Here is a 22,554-nt window from a genome sequence, read left to right on the forward strand (position 1 = left end):
AACCTTCAGAAGCCGCATCGGTGATCGAGTGCTGTCTAGCCCACGCTGATGTAGCGTAAAGAGCTGACGCACAAACGGCTGATGCTACACCGGAGGTCAGAACTAACCCTCCTTGGGGAATCGGGAGAGTCTGGAAATGAACTTAAGACCTTAGCAGAAAAAGTTCGGATACCGTCGACTCGGTTGAGTTGTCTTCATGTGGATCATCGAGACTCGCTGTGACTACTGTCGAGGTTCCCTTGACGCTTTCCGAGGTAGAAGGAATTGACGATAACTCCATATCGCGCACGGCATACAAAGAGCTACTTGGTCCACTGGCAGTCGTACCTGTACTGAGTCATGGTGATTCCCTCATTGGACGCATAACGAACTCATGTCCGCTATCGAGACGTCTTTGCTCGACCCCGCTGGTTGGGTATCAATATAGTAGCTCGGAATGTAGATATCTTCGCCAGGGAGACTTTCTATACTACGCGAATACCTGTCGTAAAGTCTTCGTCAACAACTCTGTGAAGTCGACTCACAACACATCGAGGTTCGAAGCTAGCAATGATCCAGCTTGCGACGGGGCTGACACGGGGTAATATATGTCCTGACAATGAGGAGTCGAATGATATGTCCAATCGTGATGGTGAGATGTTTGTTCAACCATCGGAACATCTCATCGGAAGTACTTGGTCGGCAAATGCTCTCACATCAATATAAGACTTAGTGAGACCTTTATAATTCTTGAAGTCTCCCAAAAGGTAGTCCATGGCTGATCGGACATATCCGCGCATCTGGCCAAGGAGTTGTGCAGTTTAAGACAAGGGAATGATACCTTGGAGATCCCGTCTTGGTTATCCTTCTTAACCTCATCATTGTCCTCTCGCCGTCTCCATCTCGTATGAGCCGCGGGATATCCGTGGTCAGCTGCTGCAGCCATCGTTGATGGACTGAAATGGAGAAAGGTTTCGAAGAGTGTCGCCTGGGACGCGCGCGATCAGCCGTATAAGTTTCGAAAATTTGAAATTTTGGTTCAACTCGTGTCTTGAGCGAGCGTATCGTTTTTGAAGGTAGTTCATTGAACAAACAGTGTGATCAGTAAATATTATCCTGGCATTTCAATGAAGACCTTCAAGAAGCTAGTCACAGGGCGGCACAAGTCGATGTCTTCTCGTGAAAAGAAGGCTCTCCGTGACAACACAGACGGCTACGATCCAGGCGGATACCCGTGGCAGGACCTAGCCCTTCTGGCTAATAACACTGCTGGGTAAGCGGGGTTTGATGGCGGCAGGGACCAATTGAATAATTGAGTGAAGTACAGTTGACTTCCTTGCAGTGTACGTCCATTCAGTCACAGAACTAATGAAATCGTCCAGGGTTCCACAAGCGCGCCTATTTCCGGCTCAGGGAGATCAACTTCTCTCTTGGGGCAGCTATGCCACCCCGAGATATACCTCAGTGCAATTTATCTCGGGTATATTTGCCAGGCGATGTGAGTCACATCTTATGCCTCCTTATTGCCCTCAACTTTTCCTATGGGGCAGCTATGCCATTCCGAGATATGCCTCCTTATTGCCCTCAACTTTTCCTATGGGGCAGCTATGCCATCCCGAGATATGCCTCCTTATTGCCCTCAACTTTTCCTATGGGGCAGCTATGCCATCCCGAGATATGCCTCAGTGCAGTGAATTCCGGGCAGCTATGTCGCCCAAAATAATAACACTCGGTCACCTAAATTTCACCTTATGTTGCCCAACGATAGGTTTTTTACACTCAGTTCCTCCAGTGGGGCAACTACACCAGCACAAAAGGTGCCTTGGTGTAATCATTTCCCCCTGGGGCGGCTATGCCACACAAAGTGACCTTCAGTTTACTCCGCTCCTCCCGTGGGGCAACTATGCCATCTCAAAATGAGGCTTGATACAGTCTATTTTTTAGGCGCTCGCCATTACAAGGTAAATCCCGTCACCGTGACCGAAATGAGTTCATTCTCGAGGACATCCAGCGATCAATCCAGTTGTTATTGGACTGGTTGTTATTTTCTCGAATGACTTTTACCGGTTTTGAATATGGGGATGAGGTTTGAGAATTGTACACAACTCGACCGAGAGCTTTTGTAACTATGGTTCCTACATTCCTAGCCATCGATGGCGAATCGAATTTTGAAACTCCCCAAAATCGAGTACAATGGGGGAGGTCGGATTTCATGGCTAATGCTTCTTGAGATCCTGAGGGATTCTCCCTGACAGATTTCAGTGAGAATATAATTCTCAACTAAACAGACTTGATTTTCTTATCCTTCTCTTCATGTTTAGGTCAACTTATCCGGATCCGCACAGTATTTCATCGAGCAGTAGAGCGAGGGATATTGATGTCACATCTCGGATAGATTTCGGGGAGGCAGAGAGGCGAATACGGCAGCTCACTGAGTCTCAGGATCCAACGGTACGGAAGCTCTACCGAAAGTGCACCATCCTGATTCTCGCTGAAGGTTCAAGCGCATCAAGCGTTCATTGAGAAGTGCCCTGCAATACAAGATGAGATGAAGAATGACAGTTTAGTGAAAGCAGCTTCTAGTGTAAAAGCTAATTCGGGATCGATAGCGCATCATCACATAGGTGCCGACGGAAGTAGCGGTTGAAATGATAAAACAAGTCCCCTCCGTGAACAGGGTCCGTTACCGACTGGTTCCGTCGAGGATCAAGGAGGATGATTTCTGGCAGAGATACTTCTATGCTATTCTACTGATATATCGCGAAGAGACATCCTGGGATGATTGGAACCATATTGACTCGAGTGCTCCTAGGAAGGATTTGAACCCGGGACCTCGATCTGACGACCATGCTGAAACCGATAGGCACCCAGTCGACCTACTCGAGTAGGCACTTTTCTGATTGCTTGTGTTTTTGATACCGACGAGGGCTTAGGCAGCTTGCGTTCATATGCCCAGTAGGATGGAAGCGAAACCACGACTCGTAGTCCACGAGTCGTAGGCCGCGAGTTTTTCGTTTGCAAGCTTGTTCGAAGTTGCGTGCCTCCGGCGAGTTTGGAGATATCAGTATCGTCTGCATTATGCAAGTTAAGTAATCTTCATGTCCCTGAGGCGGGCGCGCATTGATCTTCTGCCGATGACTAGGCCGACAGCAGCCATGCGGTGGGCTAAGAAAGACCCAGTGAGACGCGTGCCTGCCTTAGATAACGTCGATGGTAGCGGCGTAGTTCTTCAGGACGACCAGGTGAGCATTAAAGGCATTGTTCCAAACATTGCTCATTACATGAGATTTTCTCATAGTTACTGTCCCGCTTCCACACGCCACATCAGTTATCTTCACTATTGTCGAGCATTCTGCATCGGTCTGATCTTCGAGAAGATCCTCGTGTACTTCGAAAATTCGAAGGCAAGATATCCGTCCGGCTCCTTTCCTTCTCGCATCTAGAGCTCTCGGATCTGCTTTCGTGCTATGCTCGTCATGATCACTGCGTTGGGGCCGAGTTAGCTGCGGAGATATGGAGCATAATCTCCGAGGAACTCGTGTACATGGAGGCTCCTCTCGCTATCAACATCATAACGCTGGCGTTGGTCACGTGTGGGCGACACGTTAGCCTTCTTGACGAACATTGGAATACACTATTGGCGGTTCTTCCGACAGTTGAGCCCCAAAATCTAGTCAATTTTGCTGCGGTTGTCGGACGGCTTCAATACCCGAACGAGTTCATGACAGGTCTTCGCGAGAAGGCAATTGTCTTGATGTCAGAGGGTCGTTTAGATTCCTACCAACAGGCTCAGCTGGCCCTCGCTACTGGTTCACCCCTTCCATCCGACTGTACTATAGCGTCGTCTCTCCAACTAGTGGCTGCACTTGCCTGGGATCTGACATTGCCTGTTGGTAGCCTGGAAACAGCGCGTGCGGCTAGCTTGAGAGCGACTCCGAGACAGGCCCAAGATGCTCTTTGGGGTTATGTTGGCTTGTGTGAAATTAACAGTGAAGTCGGCGATCCTGATTTAGGGGCGGTTCTTCATCGGAGATCAGAAGCAACCGAGTGGTCGAATCCTCTGGTTAAATTTCAGACGATTCTTGGCGTTCGAAACTTGTGGGGAATTGATCTTGGGGTTCCTGCTGAGGCGCCCACTCATCATGCTATGTTTGGAGTCTCCGAAATACCATCTGTTGGGAGGTGGCAGAGTAGCTGTAAGCTAGCTTGTCATCACGTTGATACTTACAACGACGCTAAAGCCTTAGCTGGCGATGTGTTGCGTAATAGCAGTCCTGAAGAACGTGCGTTTGCAAGAGTCAAATGTGCCCAAATCAGCCGGATGGAGGGTGTTTCTCTTAAACAATTCCGGACGCCCGATGAACTCCTTGAATGGCGCGAGACCGCATGATGTGAGTGTTTCCGATTCTGATGGTTGTTTTTTTGGTCATTTTGGGCGTGCGCTTTTGTAAGTGCGCAACTTGTGTTTTCCTGTTTAGGATAGTTGTTGCGCTGCAGGTCACTTTTTCTTGGGCCATATTCCTTTTCATATGTCCAAGTACGCGATACGAAACACCTTCATTCATTTAGAGAAGCGATCGAGTGCTCGGCGTAGCAAGTCTTGTGAGGTGCCTAGAAAAGGTAAGTTCGCCTGTCACCTTCGCAAAAGCTTGATTGACCATGACCTGTATCTTCTGTCTTAGATACTCCTTGTGGTGATGACTCGTGTAGTGAGAACGGTGCTGAGATCAAAGCTCGACGAGGACGAAGACTGTCATCATCGCCGCGGAAAACGACTACTGGAAGTGCTCCGTCAGATGTTAACGCTCGCTTCGATGGCGGTTATTCGGTGGTCATGACTCTTGTACGGTCACTGGGCTCTCTAGGCCATACGGATAAGCAATGCCGGCCGTGCATCTTCTACTACGGCAAGGGTTGTTCTCGAGGTATTGAGTGCATGTATTGTCATGACTGTCCCCCACCTAAGGGCTCCTTGCAAACACAGCAGCAACTTGTGGGCCTTGGAAATGAATTCTCAGGACCCAAAGCTCATTTTATGCAAGATACTGGTGGAATACAAGAACCTTATCTCGGTCGGTTTGATTCGAATGCACTGCCCTTCTCATTTGGTTTGCCCGACATGGGGGATTTCCATGGCAATGGGCATCTCTGGCTGTCTCCTCCTACCGACTTGTCATTCAACGATTCACCCATGTGTCATGATCCCTTCTCATGTGTTAGACGATGATGTTATTTTTGACAGCAGTGGGGTCACTCCACCTAATTTGACTGGAGTTATCATGAATGGTGATTGAGAGGCGGGCTGGGGATTCATTTCCGCTTTGCGTTCAGTGAAAGAAGGTATGTGACGGAGGCATATATCGACGAATTTGCCAGTGAGATGAGGGTGGTCGTTTTCTGCAGGATGGTTGAGGGGAACAGTTCAACGGTGGAATACTGTTCATGAAAAACTATACGCGCACCGGTTTTCCTGCGCGATATTATCGCGAAGAAACAATAACATACCTCCGAGGTGTGTTCTCCTGGTACCCTCTCGATTGCTTTCGGTGAGGATCCGCTCCGTATCAAAGCACTAGTGATACTTGTGCCAGTGTTTGACTATCGTCGACAACATGACTCGCCTAGCTATTGCTTGAAACTACAAATTTCAACGTGATGCGAACGATCCTGTGCCCGAAGGTTGTTCTTGTGGTTGCATCCTCATGGACTAAACTCGCTGCCATCAAGGTCATGAAGAGTAGGGTAGAGAAAACTACTTGTATCGAATTTGTGTCGAATGATGGAAGATGCCGTAGCTCGGCCCGGGAAGCAAAGCAGGCGCTCCGTTAATGTCACGTGCGAGTACAGCGAACATCGGTAGGGATAGAATGAAATCGGGTCGCAAGATAGCGCATGACTCGTGTGGCACGATCGTACTGTCGGAGACTCGCTGCTCCGCTGAAGCGGAACCAAAAACCAGGTAAGGCTAAACCGATCCGATCGGTCCGACCGTCTCATAGAGTTGTCATATATGCACGAAGCATAGACGTATCTTGTCTACGGGTGGAGATAGCTCCTCATCCTGGACCACGATTCCTCGTTAACGGCAAATTTTTGTGCTGCGACTATAGTGGTTTGAGTGTTGTAGTGAAATTTTACAGACACGGATAATATCATCTTAGATAATAGATGTCGTCTACTATACCCAAATCGCCATTAACAAATCCAGTAGATTTATCTACCATTGGAATCATTAGAAGTTGCCTTGACTTCTACCAGTAGTTTCCAGGACCCACCTGGACCCAAGTTTGTCGGCGTCGTTCTCAAATTTATTTGGCTGTGAATCGAAGTGCTTATCTTGTGCTTTGAAGACCACTAACGTACCAGGTACATTTGCCAGGTGCGTTTCATAAAATTCATCCACTTCATTGTTTGTCAGGACGAGGCAAACGCATTTGAATGTAAAGGAGACATTGAACAATCCTTACATGGTTATATAGGACAGGAATCCTGTCACAGGATGTCTGATACAGGGATTTGAATTACAGGGTTGTGAATTGAACCCGTCTGATTTTTCTTCGAAATCCGAATTCAATTCGGGTGGTCTGAATTTCCACATGTATGTCAGATATATCTATGCCCCTCCGATCCTCGATAGATTCTATTTCGGTCTCCAGCCATGCCAAACGATCGATGTCGGCTTAAATCCAGTCAGAATATTTTCCACCTAGTACTTGAATAAAGCATCACGACTCTTGTGTGCAACAATAACTCAATCCGCCATAGTGTCAATAATCCTGTTAGCGTTAATCTGAGAGTAGATGCTTTGCAGTCCACAAATCAATGGACTCAACGTATTCACCAGACCATCCGTCGAGTTGGCAGCTCGCAGTCGTCCTTTCAAAATGAAGAAAGTGTATTCTATGCGAGTAAGATCTGGTGATTAAGCCCCCGGGATCCTGTAGATAACTGCATGTGGTCGCAGTGATGAGGAGTTTCTGGCACTGGAAACGGCTTCAACCCCCCCATGATTATCGGCCATTATACTACACTAGGTACGATTTCGCATCGTCTATGTAACTTATGGCATCTGCTCTCCAGGAGCAGAATGACGGTATCCTTCAAAAAGTGGTACTTCTCTTGTCTTGAAGGCGCAAGGATAGGCTGTTCATTTAAGGCGAGCCCTCCAACCAGTTCAACCCTCCCTCCAACCTCTCAGCCAGTACTACCAGTACTGAATCTATTCCGTGTAGTGAGATGCAGTGACTCCAATTGCGTGCCGTGACGACGAAATTTTTTCGAGAAGTCTTCTTGCGATGTCTCACAAACCCCTACCCTGCCGAGTTGCAAGAAGTCTCCACAAATAAGTGTTGGTACACCGGCAAATGGTTTTTGATTGTCGTTGCTTAGGTGTTAAGAAACCTCGCTGATGGTACAGGGAACAGTACTATGCATAGTAGAGATTTCAGATGACCAAAACCAAATCCGCCGCGGCGACCCTTCTGCGTCTCGCTCTCTTCGGACACTCCATCATCCTTTCGACGAGCTCCTCTTCGGGTCGCATATCCTTCCGACCAGGTTGAATTTCAACCGTTGACATCGTAGTTTGCTCCGGTACAAACTCTGTCTAATGATTTGAACGCGGCTTCTTCCTACCGGCTCATCGTTGACTATGGTAGTCAAAAAGACTCAAGAGACAGTCGATGCCACCATTTTCGGATAGTGAAGAAGCTTGCCAGTAAATAACCTGAATACAGCAGATGAGCAATGCAGCATACATATTGACAGCTTACGCTCGATAACGCTGGCGGATCTTGGGAATGCGAAACACTAGCACTACTGTCGACCCTGCGAAAGAAGTCCTTCGAGTCGATGAGCGTGATGTTTGCACGAGGGCAGAACTAGAGGCCCATCAGATGGGGCGGGGCTGTGACACAGCCGATGTGTGATGAAAAGGGTGACGCAATTAATATCATCGCGGCCGTACACCGCGAGGAAGGCGGATGAGAGCGACCGTAGACCGTTTGGGGGGGAGTGAGCCGCCCTCGGGCGTTCAGGGGATAACAATGGTGGCGGTGAACCTGGTCTTTGGTGAGAGGAGGCTCATAGAATGCTATGTAGAGGCTCTACAGTAGAGCTACCGCCAGACGCACAGTGTCTGGCAGCACCAGCGGTGCTGTGTTAAGCAAGTAAGCCCCGTATACCCACCCACTGCAAGGTAGGCAATGAAGGCTCAAAATATAGTGACAAGACATAGAAGTAGAGTAATAAGTCATCATTGAGCAACAGTAAGCTATCAGTGATAGCCTATAACCCCTTGAACGGGTCTTCTTGCATCGCGTAATATCGGGCACACTGCAGGTTCAATCTGCAGTTATAGGCGATTTCTGTGACCAATTTTTGCCCCCCCCCACGGAGACCCCTGGCCGGGGATCGAACCTGTGCGGATTTGATGCACTGGGGTCTCCAAACTTTCGGGTCGAAAGTCTTGTAGCTTGAACTCGATCTTCCAATGTGATGCCTGAGATCAATGCACGCCCCATTTGAATCGCTTTTGAATTCAAAACCCACTGACCTGGAGCCGATTAAAGTGCTAAGGCGTTCCGAGTTCCGAGTCCAAGTACTCGGTTACCGAGTTCCGAGCCTTGGAAACCCCACTCCGAGAGTCCACGGATTAAAGTGCGATACCTCGGAAAAGTCGATTTCCCGAGGGCTTTTTCCGAGAACTCGGACCGAGTCACTTTCCCCGAATTAAAGTGCACAACGGCATCACGAGCTCGGTCTCGGAAAAAACACGTAACTCGGAAACACTCGGAATCTGTCACTCGAACTTAGCTGCTCTACTCTGCTCCACTCGAATCGCTGCTGTTGGCAGTGGCACAGATAGAGTATGCGAAGAAGAAGACGGAGTATTACGACTTGTTGTGCATGAAGTTGAGGAGTGAGATTGCATTCGGCGAGGCTCTGGGTCAGTTTGCTATCGATGGTGATGGCCGTGCCTGAGCCAATAATGTTATTGAGAATAACTTATTGCACGTAGCTTGTATGTATTTGAGGTGGTTTCTGCTACCTTGGCGCATGGTTGCGTTTTTCCAAGCTCGGATCCAAATTTCCGGGAGTTCAAAGACCCTGAAAACTTTTCGAACTTGGAACTCGGAAAGCTCAGCACTTTAATCGAAAATCGGAAAATGGCTTCACTCGGAACCGAGTGTATGCAATTCCGAGCTCGGAAAAAAGCTTGGAATTTTGAACGCACTTTAATTCGTAGTTTTTATCCGAGCTCGGAAAAGCCGCTTTTCCGAGAACTTGGACTCGGAAATCAGAGCACTTTAATCGGCTCCTGGCGCGTGTCACTCTCGTAATGGCTAGAGGTGAGGATAAGGCGAATATTCTGCCTTCCCCGGAAGGAACCTATGGGACTGTGAAAACCTCTCTGTTCTGCATAAGCGGTATATTGGTCTTCGAAAGGTTGGAGTACACCCAGGGGATCTCTGGGGAGGTTGCCTTCGATAGAAGAGGTTAACCGATGCGGTTGTCTTACCAATGGTGACATCCGTCTCGGCCGCCGGTCTGCATGAGCGTGGTTTTCTACTTGTGTTTGTGCACAAGTGATCGTTGTTGATACATATATCAACCTCAGGAGTGCTTTCTGATGACAATCCTCTGCTTAGTTCCCAAGCCACGATACTTCCATTATAGAAGTCACGGCTGCCGGGGCGACTTCGGAGAGAACAAGCCACCTTTTCTTCAGAGTTTCCTATCAGCTTCTCTGACGTGTGTGCTCGTACGATCACTTCGTGAAGTTCTGTAGGTAGAACTTAATTTCACTTGGTAAAAATATTTTTTATAAACAGATCGTGTTGTTTTAGGTGGTCTTCATCGCGATACATTTTTGCTTTACGGTGGTGTACTGATCATCTTTACTTTTGACGCTCATACCACACCTTTCCCAACTCTTAGACTTCCTTCAAGATGTGATGGAGACCTTCATTTTCGAATGGGTCCTCTCGTGAGGGCCGATCAGAGGTAATAACGCCTTCCGTTTCTGCATTCAATTTGCCAGAGATCGAGTCACATCATCAGGGAGTAGTAGTTGTCAGTCTTGACCCCGCTAACTCCTTTCTCGGTCGAAGCCTAGGGGTTCTCATCTCTGTGGAATATCTACGGCGTCGATCCCCTGGACGCAGTTGTCTGTGGATGGTAATCCGGGGTTATTAATGCTCATAACGTCGTTAATTGAAGTTGGTGCGGTTTAAAATGCACTGAAGTTTTCATGTAATTCAGAGAGATGAAGAGAGAGCATTAATGGGCGTTCAATACCTGAAATACCTGAATGCTTTCGTGTATTTCATTTAAATGGTTAAAATGGAATACATGAAAACTTGGTTTAAATTAAAGCAGTTAGGGCTAACTCAAGTTGCTCGAGTGTCGACCCGGAATGTTAGGCTTGTACTGAACTGACGCACAGACTAATGACAAACACGGTCATCGTATTGTGAATTACAAGGGGTGATGTGTAATTCACATTATAGGATGATCGCCGTGTATTATACAAGTTCGGGTCTCACATTGTAAGTATGAATGCCAGACCTCTACTGCCCTCTAACAAGGCTGCTGCGTGACGGATTCGGAAAGGTAGTCAGGTTGGCGATAGGAGGACGCCCAAATGCTTTGACGCTACCCGGAGGTCAAATTGGCAATCACATTCCGGGGAAGCTGCCGATCCTTGGCAGTAGAAATGGAATCGTCTCTAAAGCGGGGTAGAATGATGCAGCTAGTTACTGCAGTCCGAGTGCGTCGCTCAATCGTGACGTTTTAACCCATCTATAATCTCCCTAACGCAAGTGTGATTTCTAGAATATGCGCAGGTTCGAAACCTGGCAGCGACATCTCCTGTTGATAATTGTTCACAAACTGTTCTCATTCCTCGGAATTTTCATTTTTCTTTTAATAATGGAGTTTTACCCGTTTTACGTGAAGTGGCGTAAAACGCGACATTCGCGCCTTGCAATAGTCATGAAATATGTTTTTCACTAGTGTTTTGCATATCACTAGGGTGAAACTCTAATGCTCGGTTTCTATTATCAAGTAGGGCCAGGATAGCATAATGCTGTGTTGGCATCGTCGTAGGTCCTCTGAAATTTGATAGTTGGTACCGCTTTCGAGGATGTGTTTTTTTGGAATATACGTTCGTTTTCCACCGCTGAGCTCGGGAGTAAAAATTCAGCATGAGGAATGCGCAGAAACTAACGGGAATTTCTCAAACTGTCCTCAGGATTTTCATATTGTTAGCAGCGCATGTAGTTCAGAGAATCAACCTATAATGTTCCCGAGGGGAACTCATTTTGAATTTTCCACGGATGGCTAGGGACACATTCTTCAATCAGCTCCCCATGTGAATGTCATTATCACATTAGCTACTTTTTTCCCATTGTTATCAAACCCTGAGGAACGTCATTTGGTGACGCTAAATGGGTCCTTGGTGTAGTTGACCATGTGCATATTTTCTCACTCACGTGCTGTTGTTTCCTTTTGTGATGAAAGCTGATTCTGTTGTGTTTCGAACCAACGCTGACTGTTTATTATCAGTTGAGAAGAATAACGGTGGGAACACTGATTTCCCCATTTCTTTGTATATGGCTGGTAAGTGTTTAGGGTACTTCAACAACAACAAGAAGACGACGAATGCGTTGAGCGATTCGGAGAGTTTCACCCAGGAGGTGACCGTCTCCGAGACTAGTACCACTACTATTACCACCAGCAATACTTCTAAGCCAAATTCTGACTTCAAGACTGTTCCCGAAGCACGAGGGGGGAAGTGCAGTAATCTAAGGTCTGTATTTAATCTCATTCTGACAGCAATTGGTGAGTATTTCACTGAGTTGACGACGACGCCTTAATGCGTGTTTTTAGGCATCGGCGTTATTATGCTACCGACGACATTCGCCAACTGCGGCTGGTTTGGTGGTCTCCTTATCTTGTTCGTGGTTGCTGTTATCTCTAACCATATGGTTGGGAAAATTTATATTGCCTACACTAGCCATCCCCAAGGAGAGGCTATCAATACTTACGAGCAGTTGGGATATGTTTGCTTCGGTCCGGCAGGAGCCATTGCTACTGCCGGAATAGTGCATATTACTATGACTGGTTGCTGTTCTACCTTATTGTTGTTATTGGGAGAAAATACTCAGAAGTTGATCCCAATGGCTGGGTTATCGAGTAAAGTATGGTGTTGTATTTGGGCGGCTATATGTTGGCCTCTTACGTGGCTTAAGTCACTGAATGAAGTCTCATACGTTTCCGCCTTCGGTATGGCTGCACTCATTGTTCTCTTTATCCTCATTGTGGTCAACGGGATCACTAACGGCATCACCACTGAGGAGGAGAACTCCTATGATTGGTGGATATGGAATCCGCTTGAGTTCGGTGTTTCCTTCGGCAACGCTATGCTTTCATATCATGTCACGAACGTATTGGCCACCCTTATTCGTGATATGAAAACACCAAGTGCATTACCCAAAGTCGCCACTATCTCTTATCTGTGCATTTTCGTGATATATGGCGGAATTGCAGGTTGTGGATATTTTGGTTACGGCAATACGCTGGTAGACGTTCCCATTATCGATCGTATTGCTCCTCCCACAGGCGGTCTTGATGCTTGGGGTTATATATGTGTTATCTCACTTATCTGTCTCTGCTTCCCACACTACATCGTACTATTATTCCCTATTGCGGCTTCGTTGGAGTATCAGTTACTCCCACTACCTCCGTTTAAAGTCGATGACCCGGAGGACGCAAAAGGGACGATACCAACAGCCAAGCGAATCGTTGTACGCACTTTCCTAGTGGCGATTACGCTTGTCATTGCTATCGTTGTGCCTAGTGTCCAGAAGCTTATTGACCTACTCAGTGTATTCACTATGACAGCTATGGCTGGTATACTCCCCGGTGTGTTCTATATTAGAATGCGTGTCCTCAACGAAGGATCGTTCATGACTGTATGGAAATCCAGCAAAGTCGAGCTGTCTATTCTGTTCCTTATGATGGCTTTGAGTGTGTTGATGATAGTAGTAGGAGGATACGAGTCCATTGTCACTTTCTAGTATTCTCTATCTCGTTTCAAGTCCAGCATGGTTGATACGCTTCTTATTGAGCGTAATAGATTCCTATATCGTTACTGTTTCTTCTATATTTGCTTCCCTTCGGTGTCTTGCAGTAGCCTTCACTCGGGCTGCCGCATTTCGAAGGGAATGGGAGTATCGGATGATGATTTCAGTGGCACCATAAGACGGGTTGTGTTGTGATAGAAAGGGGACTATTCCACTCATTGGGTGTAAATGAATACAGAGCAATGGTCATGCTATTTACCGTTTTACAATTCATCAGCTCTTCGACAAGGCTATCTTGATACTCCATGCAGAGATGTCCAAATGTCGAAGTTGAGCAATTCAACAACTCAACCTATTCCTGCCAGAATTCGATACTTGCCACAGCGAATGGACCGTTTCTAACGCTTAGGGTGTTTTTTCCTAAAACCTACAGGACAGAAATCCCTTGATTTTCGTCGGAATCGCTGCTAGTAAGCGCGTTTACAATGTTAGTTGACAAGCAACGAAGATGCGAGCTCAGATTCAGTTTTCAGAAAAGATTTGAGCAATACTGTGATATCGTCATTGGTATCAACGAAGACAAAACACTTGGAACACAACGGGTCGAAAGAATATGAAATATTCATCTTTATTGGCAGCAGTCAAGTATGTCAACAAATTGTATAGGAAATGCTAGACTGATAAAGTCGTATACGCTAAGACAGGGTTGAAGAGAGCGTAATTTTGATACGATGCTTGGTCCTCTCAGGATCCTCAGCAGCAGCAGACCTCGCAGAAACGAGAGGCCTGAAGCTCTTTTCGTGAGCATTCCGATCGTCTCGAAATGCACCCTACTCAGAGGCAGTGAAACCTCTTCTGAGGTGCGAGTCTCCATTCTTAGACGATTCATCGAGGGTTCTAGTCTTCCTCCGCTGTGAGTCATCGTCCATGGACTCGCCGGTATCTGCCAACGCGATGTCCATGTACCGCCGCCCTCGATTCAATCGTGGCTGAGAATCTTCAGGCTCCGACTGAAATTAACACTTCTATGGCGCAGTGACGGTGACCAATCACCTGTCCTAGATTTATAGTGATATGTTTAGTCGGTCTCGGTCGGGGACCAGCCTTAGTGACACCTGGTGTGAGATGTCCGGACTGCATACGCCGATATTGCCGTATTCGCTCATAAGTCTTCCGTCGAGCATCCAAGCTGCTGATATCCGAGCCCTTGGTACCTGCCTCCCACATAACTGAAGCGAATACAACACAGCTTACCTGGCTGGCCCTCATCACCAGGGGACGGTGGAACGAGCTGCTCCTGAGAGCTCGAGGACCTAGACATCTGATAGTAGTCCCTCATAGATGGAGTGTGTTGCAGGGTACGGTCACCACTGCGAGCCGACTTCAGCCAAGGTGAGGTCCCAGATGTGAGAGGATTGGTGACAGAGATCTGCTCGGCTGCGGCATCCTGTACGTACGACTTCACCAATTCAAACATGGTCTCTGGCGAGCTGCCCTCGACGGAGATTACAACACCCAAAAATAGTTCAATATTGTACATGAGTTCAGTGTCGCGATCAGAACCTTTCTGATGGGAAATTGTGTACATTTCTGTCAGCGTCCTGAAGTTACATATACGACGATGGTGAATCGACTGGACCAAGGTATCGTCTATATGCACTCCTGCCCTAGAGAGGTGATAAGGCAGCATAGGATGATCGCCAGCACACGTGGTGAAAGTTGGCGTCCATACACCGTCACAAGAGGCACAGGTAACTTCAACTCGATCGTGTCCCCACCAATACTTAGCACATTGCCAGAAGTCGGTAATACGCATACCACAATCCGGGCAATTCCCGCCGATGTCACAGAGTCCAAGGATATGAGGGCCCCGTAGGAATATCTTATCAGTAGCCGAGCCTCCAGCAGCAAGCCGGTCCAATACTCGCCAGAGCAAGTGAGATTTGGCTCGCCCAGCTCGTAAGTGCGTGACCGTCGCACTGACTAAAACTCCTCGTGCTCGGCGATGGGCCGCAGACACAAGCCCACAGTTGGGCATATTAGGAACTACTTTTGATTCTGATTCAACCTGCAACACGAATGACGATCAGTTTCCAGAAGCGTATTGCTATACCTGCAGACTCTGAGTCGCTCTCATGAGCCATTCAGTTGGCCGGGACTTCGCATCGATAGGGGATTCTGGTACTGGAGGATCGGGCGTTGACATCAGCACTGGTGGCGCCACATCGATGATCACGGGCTCATAGGCCCTCTTCACCAATAATAACAACTGGTTAGAAGTCCTCAGCGCTGCTGTTTTGACCCCCTCTGGTTGTCTGAGCAAGGAAGAGCTCAGCAGTAGCATCATCACAGTGCTTTCCTACTCGGACGATCCTGCGGCGATATCCCCATCAGCAGTTGCCCAGACCTGCATACAGCAGAGTACTGTTAGTGAAGGAGAGTCGATACTACTAACCTGGCAGCCCTTATCGAACACCCATGCCTTGGGAGTATCCACAACGTTGAGCAGGAACAAGTCGAACGTATGCGTACGATGTTGATCTAAGAAGAGGTCCAAAAATGGCTCCACGAAGAGCTTCCCGTCAGACTGTTCGTCCATGTCGCCTGGAATCTCCGGACTGTGCCCTGAGGGGAACCGTCATCAATGCTGTGATGCTGATGTATCGACCCACCGAGGAAGCCCTGTACATCGAAAGTTCGGTCTTCATCATCTCTCTTAGTGACGTACCTGAGAGCCTACATAGACTGGCTTGGCCCCCACGAGCTGGACTCACTGTTTATAGTTGGCAAACTGCCTGGTCATCGCCTCGAGGCACGCCGCTTGTACTCTCAATTTAAACTGGAATCTGATACCACACCTCGGTGAAATCACTTCTACTAGAAAGACGACCAGTGGTGACTCACTTGCTGTGATGGCGGGGCGTCCTCGTCCTACTCCGAATCGGCCGGTAGTCGGAGCTGTTCGTACTGGACATAGTCTGAGTATACGAAACAATTCCATTGTTGAGAGTGTTTATCCCCCAAGCCTAGTCCCAAAAAAGCGTATTAATAGTTCTCAATTTCTCTATCACTAATAATAGAGTACTCACCCCATGAGACCACCGACCAGCAGGGACAGGATTGGTCTGCGTATCATACGGGCTGAAGTAGGAGGACCAGAAGTCGTCCAGAGCCGCCTCTAGAGTGTTGGCCCCTGACCATAAAAAACGCGACATGTGGAATATGCACTACGCAGTTTGATGACAAAATTTTTCGTTAAATTTTCATACACTTTTACCCAAAGTCGTGCGTAAAATTCCGTACTGTAGCTTTAGAAACTCTCGAGCTCAGCTGTTAGTTATCACTGATTGTTGCTGTTGTGATTATAGTCTGATGCCTGCCTTAGGCTCAATCAGACTTTGATCATACAGCTGCATCTCCGAATAGAGCTCGTTAATCATTGGGTGAAAACCGAGGAAGTCGATCGAAGAGCCCACCTGGGTAGTCCTGACTGAGTATAGACTGTTCATCACTAGCAAAGGAAAAGGTAGACGCATTGAGATCAACTGACGCCCTGTCCCCTCTAGCTCTAGCCGCATACTGTTCTCGAAGGGCGTCCAGTCCCAACACGCGTGAGGCATCAGAACACAACGGTGGTAGTTGCCGTTTGAGGACCTGAGGAAATAGTCTATCAACATGGTATAGTAGTAGCAATACACTGGCCATTCCTAGGGGGAGGACAGGGAGAGGCGCATCGTCACCGCGATCGGCCCTTTTCCGTGCTGGGATAACCTTATCATCCTCCAGAAATCTGACAGATATGCAATGTAGAAAAATATGGCCCCTACAGTGGACCTACACTATATTCATATCTGGAATTTTCTCTAGCCAGGAGTAGTCCTCACCCGGAGGGATACAGGTTCCGAAAAATAGAGGGTACGGGCCTTGGACTAGATTCTTAGCTGCTGATAAGGGGGCGCAGGGGAGATACCTGATAGAAAGAATCAGTGTTGGAGTAGTGTATGTTCGCTTTCCTCAGCTACTGAGCTCAGGAGTCTCCTATACAGTGTTGGAAAAGTGTATGTTCGCTTTTCTCAGCTACTGAGCTCAGGAGTCTCCTATACAGTGTTGGAGAAGTGTATGTTCGCTTTCCTCAGCTACTGAGCTCAGGAGTCTCCTATACAGTGTTGGAGAAGTGTATGTTCGCTTTCCTCAGCTACTGAGCTCAGGAGTTTCCTATACAGTGTTGGAGAAGTGTATGTTCGCTTTCCTCAGCTACTGAGCTCAGGAGTTTCCTATACAGTGTTGGAGTAGTGTATGTTCGCTTTCCTCAGCTACTGAGCTCAGGAGTCTCCTATACAGTGTTGGAGTAGTGTATGTTCGCTTTCCTCAGCTACTGAGCTCAGGAGTCTCCTATACAGTGTTGGAGTAGTGTATGTTCGCTTTCCTCAGCTACTGAGCTCAGGAGTTTCACGACCGTGATATGAAAAACATATTTCAAGACTACTGCATAGTGCGAATTTCGCGTTTTTCACCACCGAGTTTTACGCCACTTCACGTAAAACGGGTGAAACTCCATTATACAACTTCACATGCAAATCCGGGGAGAAACCAATGAAAATTTCCCGAATTTTCCCCGAAATTTTCAGATGTTCCCTACACGTCGTTCCAGTCAAAGGGGTAGAGCATCGCTCTGATGCTTTCCAAAACGGTGGTCAGCAAAGTCCCACTGCGCTTCCTCGATACGACAGCCAGGCGCTGGTCCAGTAAAAGGCGTTCCAAAACGAAGATGATCGATTCTGCAGGACAGAACTAAGCGGGCTGAGAAGGTACTAAGAACCTTACGAGTCGAAAGATGTGCGAAAAGCGGTAGGAAATCCACGTCTCGAGTGAAGCCCAGACAACCGCCTTGCAGCGTCAACAAAGGGCCTAGACAAGACATAGTGCACCTCCACAAAGCTGAGAGGCTCACCGAGATTTCCGAGTAGAGATGTTGAAGTCATTGCCGAGGGAAGGTAGGGGTACACCACTGGAAGGGAATTCACCTACGAGGGGGATGATCCACTTGTCCTCAGGAGTGCTCTCACAGCATGGTAAACCGCCGAGATGAACTCCCTTTGAAGGGTCAATGCTGTTTCAGGCCTAAACGATGATTCGATGCGATTCTGCAGAGGACCAGATGGAGACATACTCGAATCGTCGTAGAGCTTCCGAACGATCCTGGGAGATTTTGAAGAGCTTTCCGAGGAGGTTACGATGAGCTGTCAAACACGGCAAAGTTGTAAAGAAGCCAATAGCGATGGGAGTGTAACTAACGAGAAGTAGGGCGAACTCCACTACTAAACTGAGTTACAATTTTGTGTCGTATGCGTCCAGATAGAGACTCTTCGCATCCAGAGGCTCATAGCCCAGTATTGCAGTTACGTAGAACATACTGTAACCAAGGTCCACCAAAACCTAAGAATATAGTGACATCATCGTTTAGGAGGGACCATACAAAGTTGCTGAGTTCGCATGCTGTTTTGTCCTTCTCCAAATCAGTGAGGATTCTCCCACCGAGTGGATAAAGCATTCTCGCTATCGCATCTCGAACTTGTTGCGCACTGAAGAAGATGAATAATTTATTTATTTTCATACCGCACCTACTTGAAGTAGTCTGTGACCTTATCACGTGTCGGTGTAGACTGGACAGGAGGGTAGCTGGCTCGTAGAGTCATCCTCCAACGATGACTCGTCAGCACATGAATAGCCGCAGTCTCGCTTTTCGTGCTGTCCCCAGCTGAAGATCTACTCCGATTCAAAGAGGTATCTTGAGGTCCAAGATGGTAAGATACAGAATAGGCCCAATTTCATACCAAGACCCCCCTCGTCATCTTTCTCTTTAGTCTCCTTAGTAGTCTTTGGAGCTGCCCTTCGAAATGTACTACGGACGGCCGCACTGAAATCACCATTACCATTGAGCACGAAAATTGTCTATTCTACACGAAGGAATCAATTGCTTTGCTTCCGCTACCTACAGCGTCGTCTTCCCCAGAGGCATCCTGAAAATTGAAAGTTTAGGGAATTTGGACACTAGTATGAACGTGGATATTCGTACTCAACAACTGAGCATGATGAACACAGTGTTGGAATATGATTTCGCTTTCCTCACCTGAGCTCACCTATCACCGTAATAGTATTACAATAGTTTGTATGTAAACTTCCGTAATAGTATTACGGAAGTGTACATACAAATTTTTGTTTAGAAATCAACCATAATTTCCCCAAATTTTCATATTCCTCACTGAGGCCCTACCGGTAGAGGTGAGCCCGAGAGCGGATGTAGATGGCCATCAGATGTATCCAAGCCCACTATAAAGACTCTCGATACAAACTCATAAGGTCTGGCCACGGTATGCTTGGGCTGAGCTGGCGACGATGCCTCCTCTTGATTGTCGAGCAGTGACGCTGATGACATCAGTTGAGACGCATTCGAAAGTACAAAGGAAACCTGGGAGTGTAGTACAGCATGTACGGAGCTGCTGAAGATGAAGATGATGAGAACCCAAGCGAGCGTTGCGAGGGATAGCATTGTGGTGCTCTCATTTTCGTACAAGTAGCCTTCGGAACAGCCAGGAGGGACACGCCGGGTTAATGTAAAACAGTGAAAGACTTCAAACTCGACACCATTTGTTGCAATGAAGTTTCACCAGTTTTACGTGAAGTGGCGTAATACTCTGTGAAAAACGCGATATTCGTGGTGATATGCAGTAGTCGTGAAATATGTGTTTTTTCATATCACTAGGGTGGTGAAACTCCAATAACATAGATCACGATACAGCGTGGGATGCTATCCGGCCAGCAAACTCCGGTCGGCAAATTATAAAATATCAGAACGCTTTAACAATTCCGTTAAACTCCCGCTGTGTAGATGCTAACTATCGTGTATATTCTACTAGACTCCGAAGGAGGGCTGTAACTACGACACGAAGAATGGCCATAACAGTAGCAATGCACAATTTGGCAATAACATCTTCATAAACTAACAACCACTACTACTACATAGTTCCACCTCACATGTAACTCTCATACGTTAGTGATGATATTCCAGCTCAACCCAGCTGGCAGTCCCTACTATTATCCTTCTAAACGCTCATCACAGAGGCTTCCGATTGGCACTCAAAACTAACAAGGGAATCCAACAACACTTCATAGAGTTGCAAAAATCACATCGCGACGGATCATAGTCAGCAATCATCTCAAGAAGTTCAGCATAGGAACTCCGCCACTAACAGGCTGATTCGAAACCCCCAACGCTCAAACTGCAAGGTCTGGATTTTACAATGAAAGAAATTCCACTACTAAAGTACGAGACAAACAAATCGCCTTGGTAGCAGCCACCCGAAGATTTTATCGCAGCTGATATGACAGTATTAGGAACTAAGTAGCTAGTACAGGAGCTCTTCACCATTTGTGTGCAGTGGGAAGTGCACCAGATTACCTTAAAACGGTAAACTGATTAATCACTCACAATAGTAATAACGATGATGATAAAAGTCCACTTACCCCTACAATGGAGTTTCACGACCGTGATATGAAAAATACTAGTGAAAAACATATTTCACGACTATTGCAAGGCGCAAATATCGCGTTTTTCACGGAGTTTTACGCCACTTCACGTAAAACGGGTGAAACTCCAATGAACAATTATTACAGCTAATATAAGTATTATATGAACAATACCCTATTATGAACTATCACTAATGGACGACTCCCTGGTCCAGCATAGTGCGAACAGCTGGGCTCAAACATAGGAGAATCAAATGCCTCAGCAGCAGTAGGAGGGCATTCAAAATTCCCTTACGAATAACGATAAATAATTGTGCATTGTGCTTATATTATTACTAACACATTTTTGCAAGAACATGATGATGAATGATATTCCCCGATACTCTCAAAATGCTGTCCAAGCCGCTTGAACTTATATACGACTCCAGGCACAGCTAGGCCCAAGCTCTAGTGAGAGTTCCCATCCTCGACTAGAGGGAGTCGCCGTGATTAGGAAAACATTTTGTGGCGCGCGAAATGGCCGATGTCTCGTCATGAAAGCGACAGAGCCGCCACGTGTGTAGTTGAACGCTCTATTGTGCTTCTAAGAACAACTAACATCCCTACAATTAGAAAATTTATCACAAAAAAAATTAAATTTTTCAAAATCGTCGTTGAAAAATTTCCTACACTTCATTTTCAGCCGATCAAGAAGCTGTGCCATTTGCAGTAGTTCCCATTCCCCCTCGAACAAGTGAACCCAATAGTGATCACCTTGAAGCCCTCCTCATGCCACATATACGACAGCTTTCTATCCTCTCCAGAAACCTCATCAGCAACGCATATACAGTGTGTAGTCATGCTTGCCACACTATCGTGATCATACTCTTCTACCGAAAAAGCTGAGGAGATCCACTACTAGGAAACACTGAGTGTCAACAAACTCACATGTATCGCAATTACCGCCACTCTGGGACCTGTAAGTTCGGGTGCTGCTGCTAGCGGAAACATTAATATATAAGAAATAACTCCATCTAAATTAATTTCCCCTTGTGAAACCAAACACATTGTCGTGTAGGAGACCCTAGGAAAATTGGGAAAACCAGTTTTCCACAAATCGTATGAGGTCGCCGAAACTGATATTCCTCTACTATACTCGTTCTATAAATACATGATAACGAATAAAAAAATGTCCAACGACAAACTGTGGCATTCTATGTCGAATGCTGTTTTCATACCATCCCTCCTCGAACGAGTACAACAATAGAGGAAAGGGCTGTATTGAAATTCAGTGCTAGTGGAATGTTATAGACGATGAAGAGCCTCGTCTACGAGCAGATATAAAACTTTATATTCAGTGGCTTCGACTCCGAATCCGTAAGAGATGTGCGCGAACACACCGGTACGTTAGAAGGCTCCACATTGCCATTGACACGCTGACTGTCCTTCGAGTACGTGTAATTGCTGACCCTATTATGATCCTGAACAGTCACACGGACGAGAGAAAACAATTCGAAAAAATTCATGCCATCACATATTTTGTGCCGCGATTTTACCGAAGAATTTTCCGAAATTTCCGGAAATTCGGAAATGCTCGAAATTAGCCTATGAAAATCGCTACTACATATACTGTGATTTTTCAGTTGCGACAAATTCGTATAAAAATGATCATAGTTGAATCCAAGCGCTTATGACGTCTCACCTTGAAGCTCTCAACATTGACAGTGAAGACAAGTGGTCCCCGATTGGCCCCTGGGACCTCATCCGCAAAACACAACGAATGACTTTTCGACTTCGACATTATAACGCAGCCTAACATCAACATCATCAAAAAAATTCCCCGATAATTTCAAAATTCTTACCAAACCGGTCTCTTCGTTTCCCATCAGATTCGCCCTCAGTTACTTTTCCCTTCACCGACGCCGACGCGCAGCCCTGCTGTTCAGCATCGACCTTGTCCATAGGAAAGGGACAAGGAGAC

The 22,554-nt window shown here is 46.9% G+C and overlaps 5 protein-coding genes across 5 annotated transcripts; 2 read left to right on the top strand and 3 right to left on the bottom strand.

Moving 5' to 3' along the window:
• Window positions 1-2,619: 2,619 nt before the first annotated feature.
• Window positions 2,620-2,849, top strand: Pmar_PMAR002306 (hypothetical protein; the record flags this gene model as incomplete). Its single annotated transcript, XM_002779862.1, has 1 exon — window positions 2,620-2,849. A coding segment is annotated over one exon (230 nt), but the record flags the coding sequence as incomplete, so codon positions are not given.
• Window positions 2,850-11,545: 8,696 nt separating this feature from the next.
• Pmar_PMAR002307 (Vesicular inhibitory amino acid transporter, putative) lies at window positions 11,546-13,207 on the top strand. Its single transcript, XM_002779863.1, has 2 exons — window positions 11,546-11,823; window positions 11,872-13,207. The coding sequence occupies exons 1-2, from the start codon at window positions 11,595-11,597 to the stop codon at window positions 13,059-13,061; spliced, it is 1,419 nt and encodes a 472-aa protein (XP_002779909.1). The 5' UTR covers window positions 11,546-11,594; the 3' UTR covers window positions 13,062-13,207.
• Window positions 13,208-13,897: 690 nt separating this feature from the next.
• On the bottom strand, window positions 13,898-14,544 carry Pmar_PMAR002308 (hypothetical protein; the record flags this gene model as incomplete). The annotated part of the gene is made up of 3 exons (XM_002779864.1): window positions 13,898-14,077; window positions 14,121-14,296; window positions 14,322-14,544. The coding sequence occupies 3 exons, from the start codon at window positions 14,542-14,544 to the stop codon at window positions 13,898-13,900; spliced, it is 579 nt and encodes a 192-aa protein (XP_002779910.1).
• An 882-nt stretch (window positions 14,545-15,426) lies between these two features.
• On the bottom strand, window positions 15,427-18,479 carry Pmar_PMAR002309 (hypothetical protein; the record flags this gene model as incomplete). The annotated part of the gene is made up of 15 exons (XM_002779865.1): window positions 15,427-15,474; window positions 15,523-15,692; window positions 15,740-15,795; window positions 15,842-15,913; window positions 15,972-16,045; window positions 16,157-16,260; window positions 16,544-16,721; window positions 16,764-16,857; window positions 16,906-17,037; window positions 17,707-17,845; window positions 17,892-17,975; window positions 18,019-18,091; window positions 18,134-18,188; window positions 18,238-18,357; window positions 18,400-18,479. The coding sequence occupies 15 exons, from the start codon at window positions 18,477-18,479 to the stop codon at window positions 15,427-15,429; spliced, it is 1,479 nt and encodes a 492-aa protein (XP_002779911.1).
• Window positions 18,480-21,647: 3,168 nt separating this feature from the next.
• Window positions 21,648-22,554, bottom strand: Pmar_PMAR002310 (hypothetical protein). The gene is made up of 3 exons (XM_002779866.1): window positions 22,436-22,554; window positions 22,276-22,385; window positions 21,648-22,054 (listed from the first exon to the last, which is right to left on the bottom strand). Exons 1-3 carry the CDS (start codon window positions 22,533-22,535, stop codon window positions 21,902-21,904), a joined length of 363 nt encoding a protein of 120 aa, XP_002779912.1. The 5' UTR covers window positions 22,536-22,554; the 3' UTR covers window positions 21,648-21,901.

This window comes from Perkinsus marinus (assembly GCF_000006405.1).
Source record: "Perkinsus marinus ATCC 50983 genomic scaffold scf_1104296945236, whole genome shotgun sequence".
Lineage (NCBI taxonomy): Eukaryota > Perkinsozoa > Perkinsida > Perkinsidae > Perkinsus > Perkinsus marinus.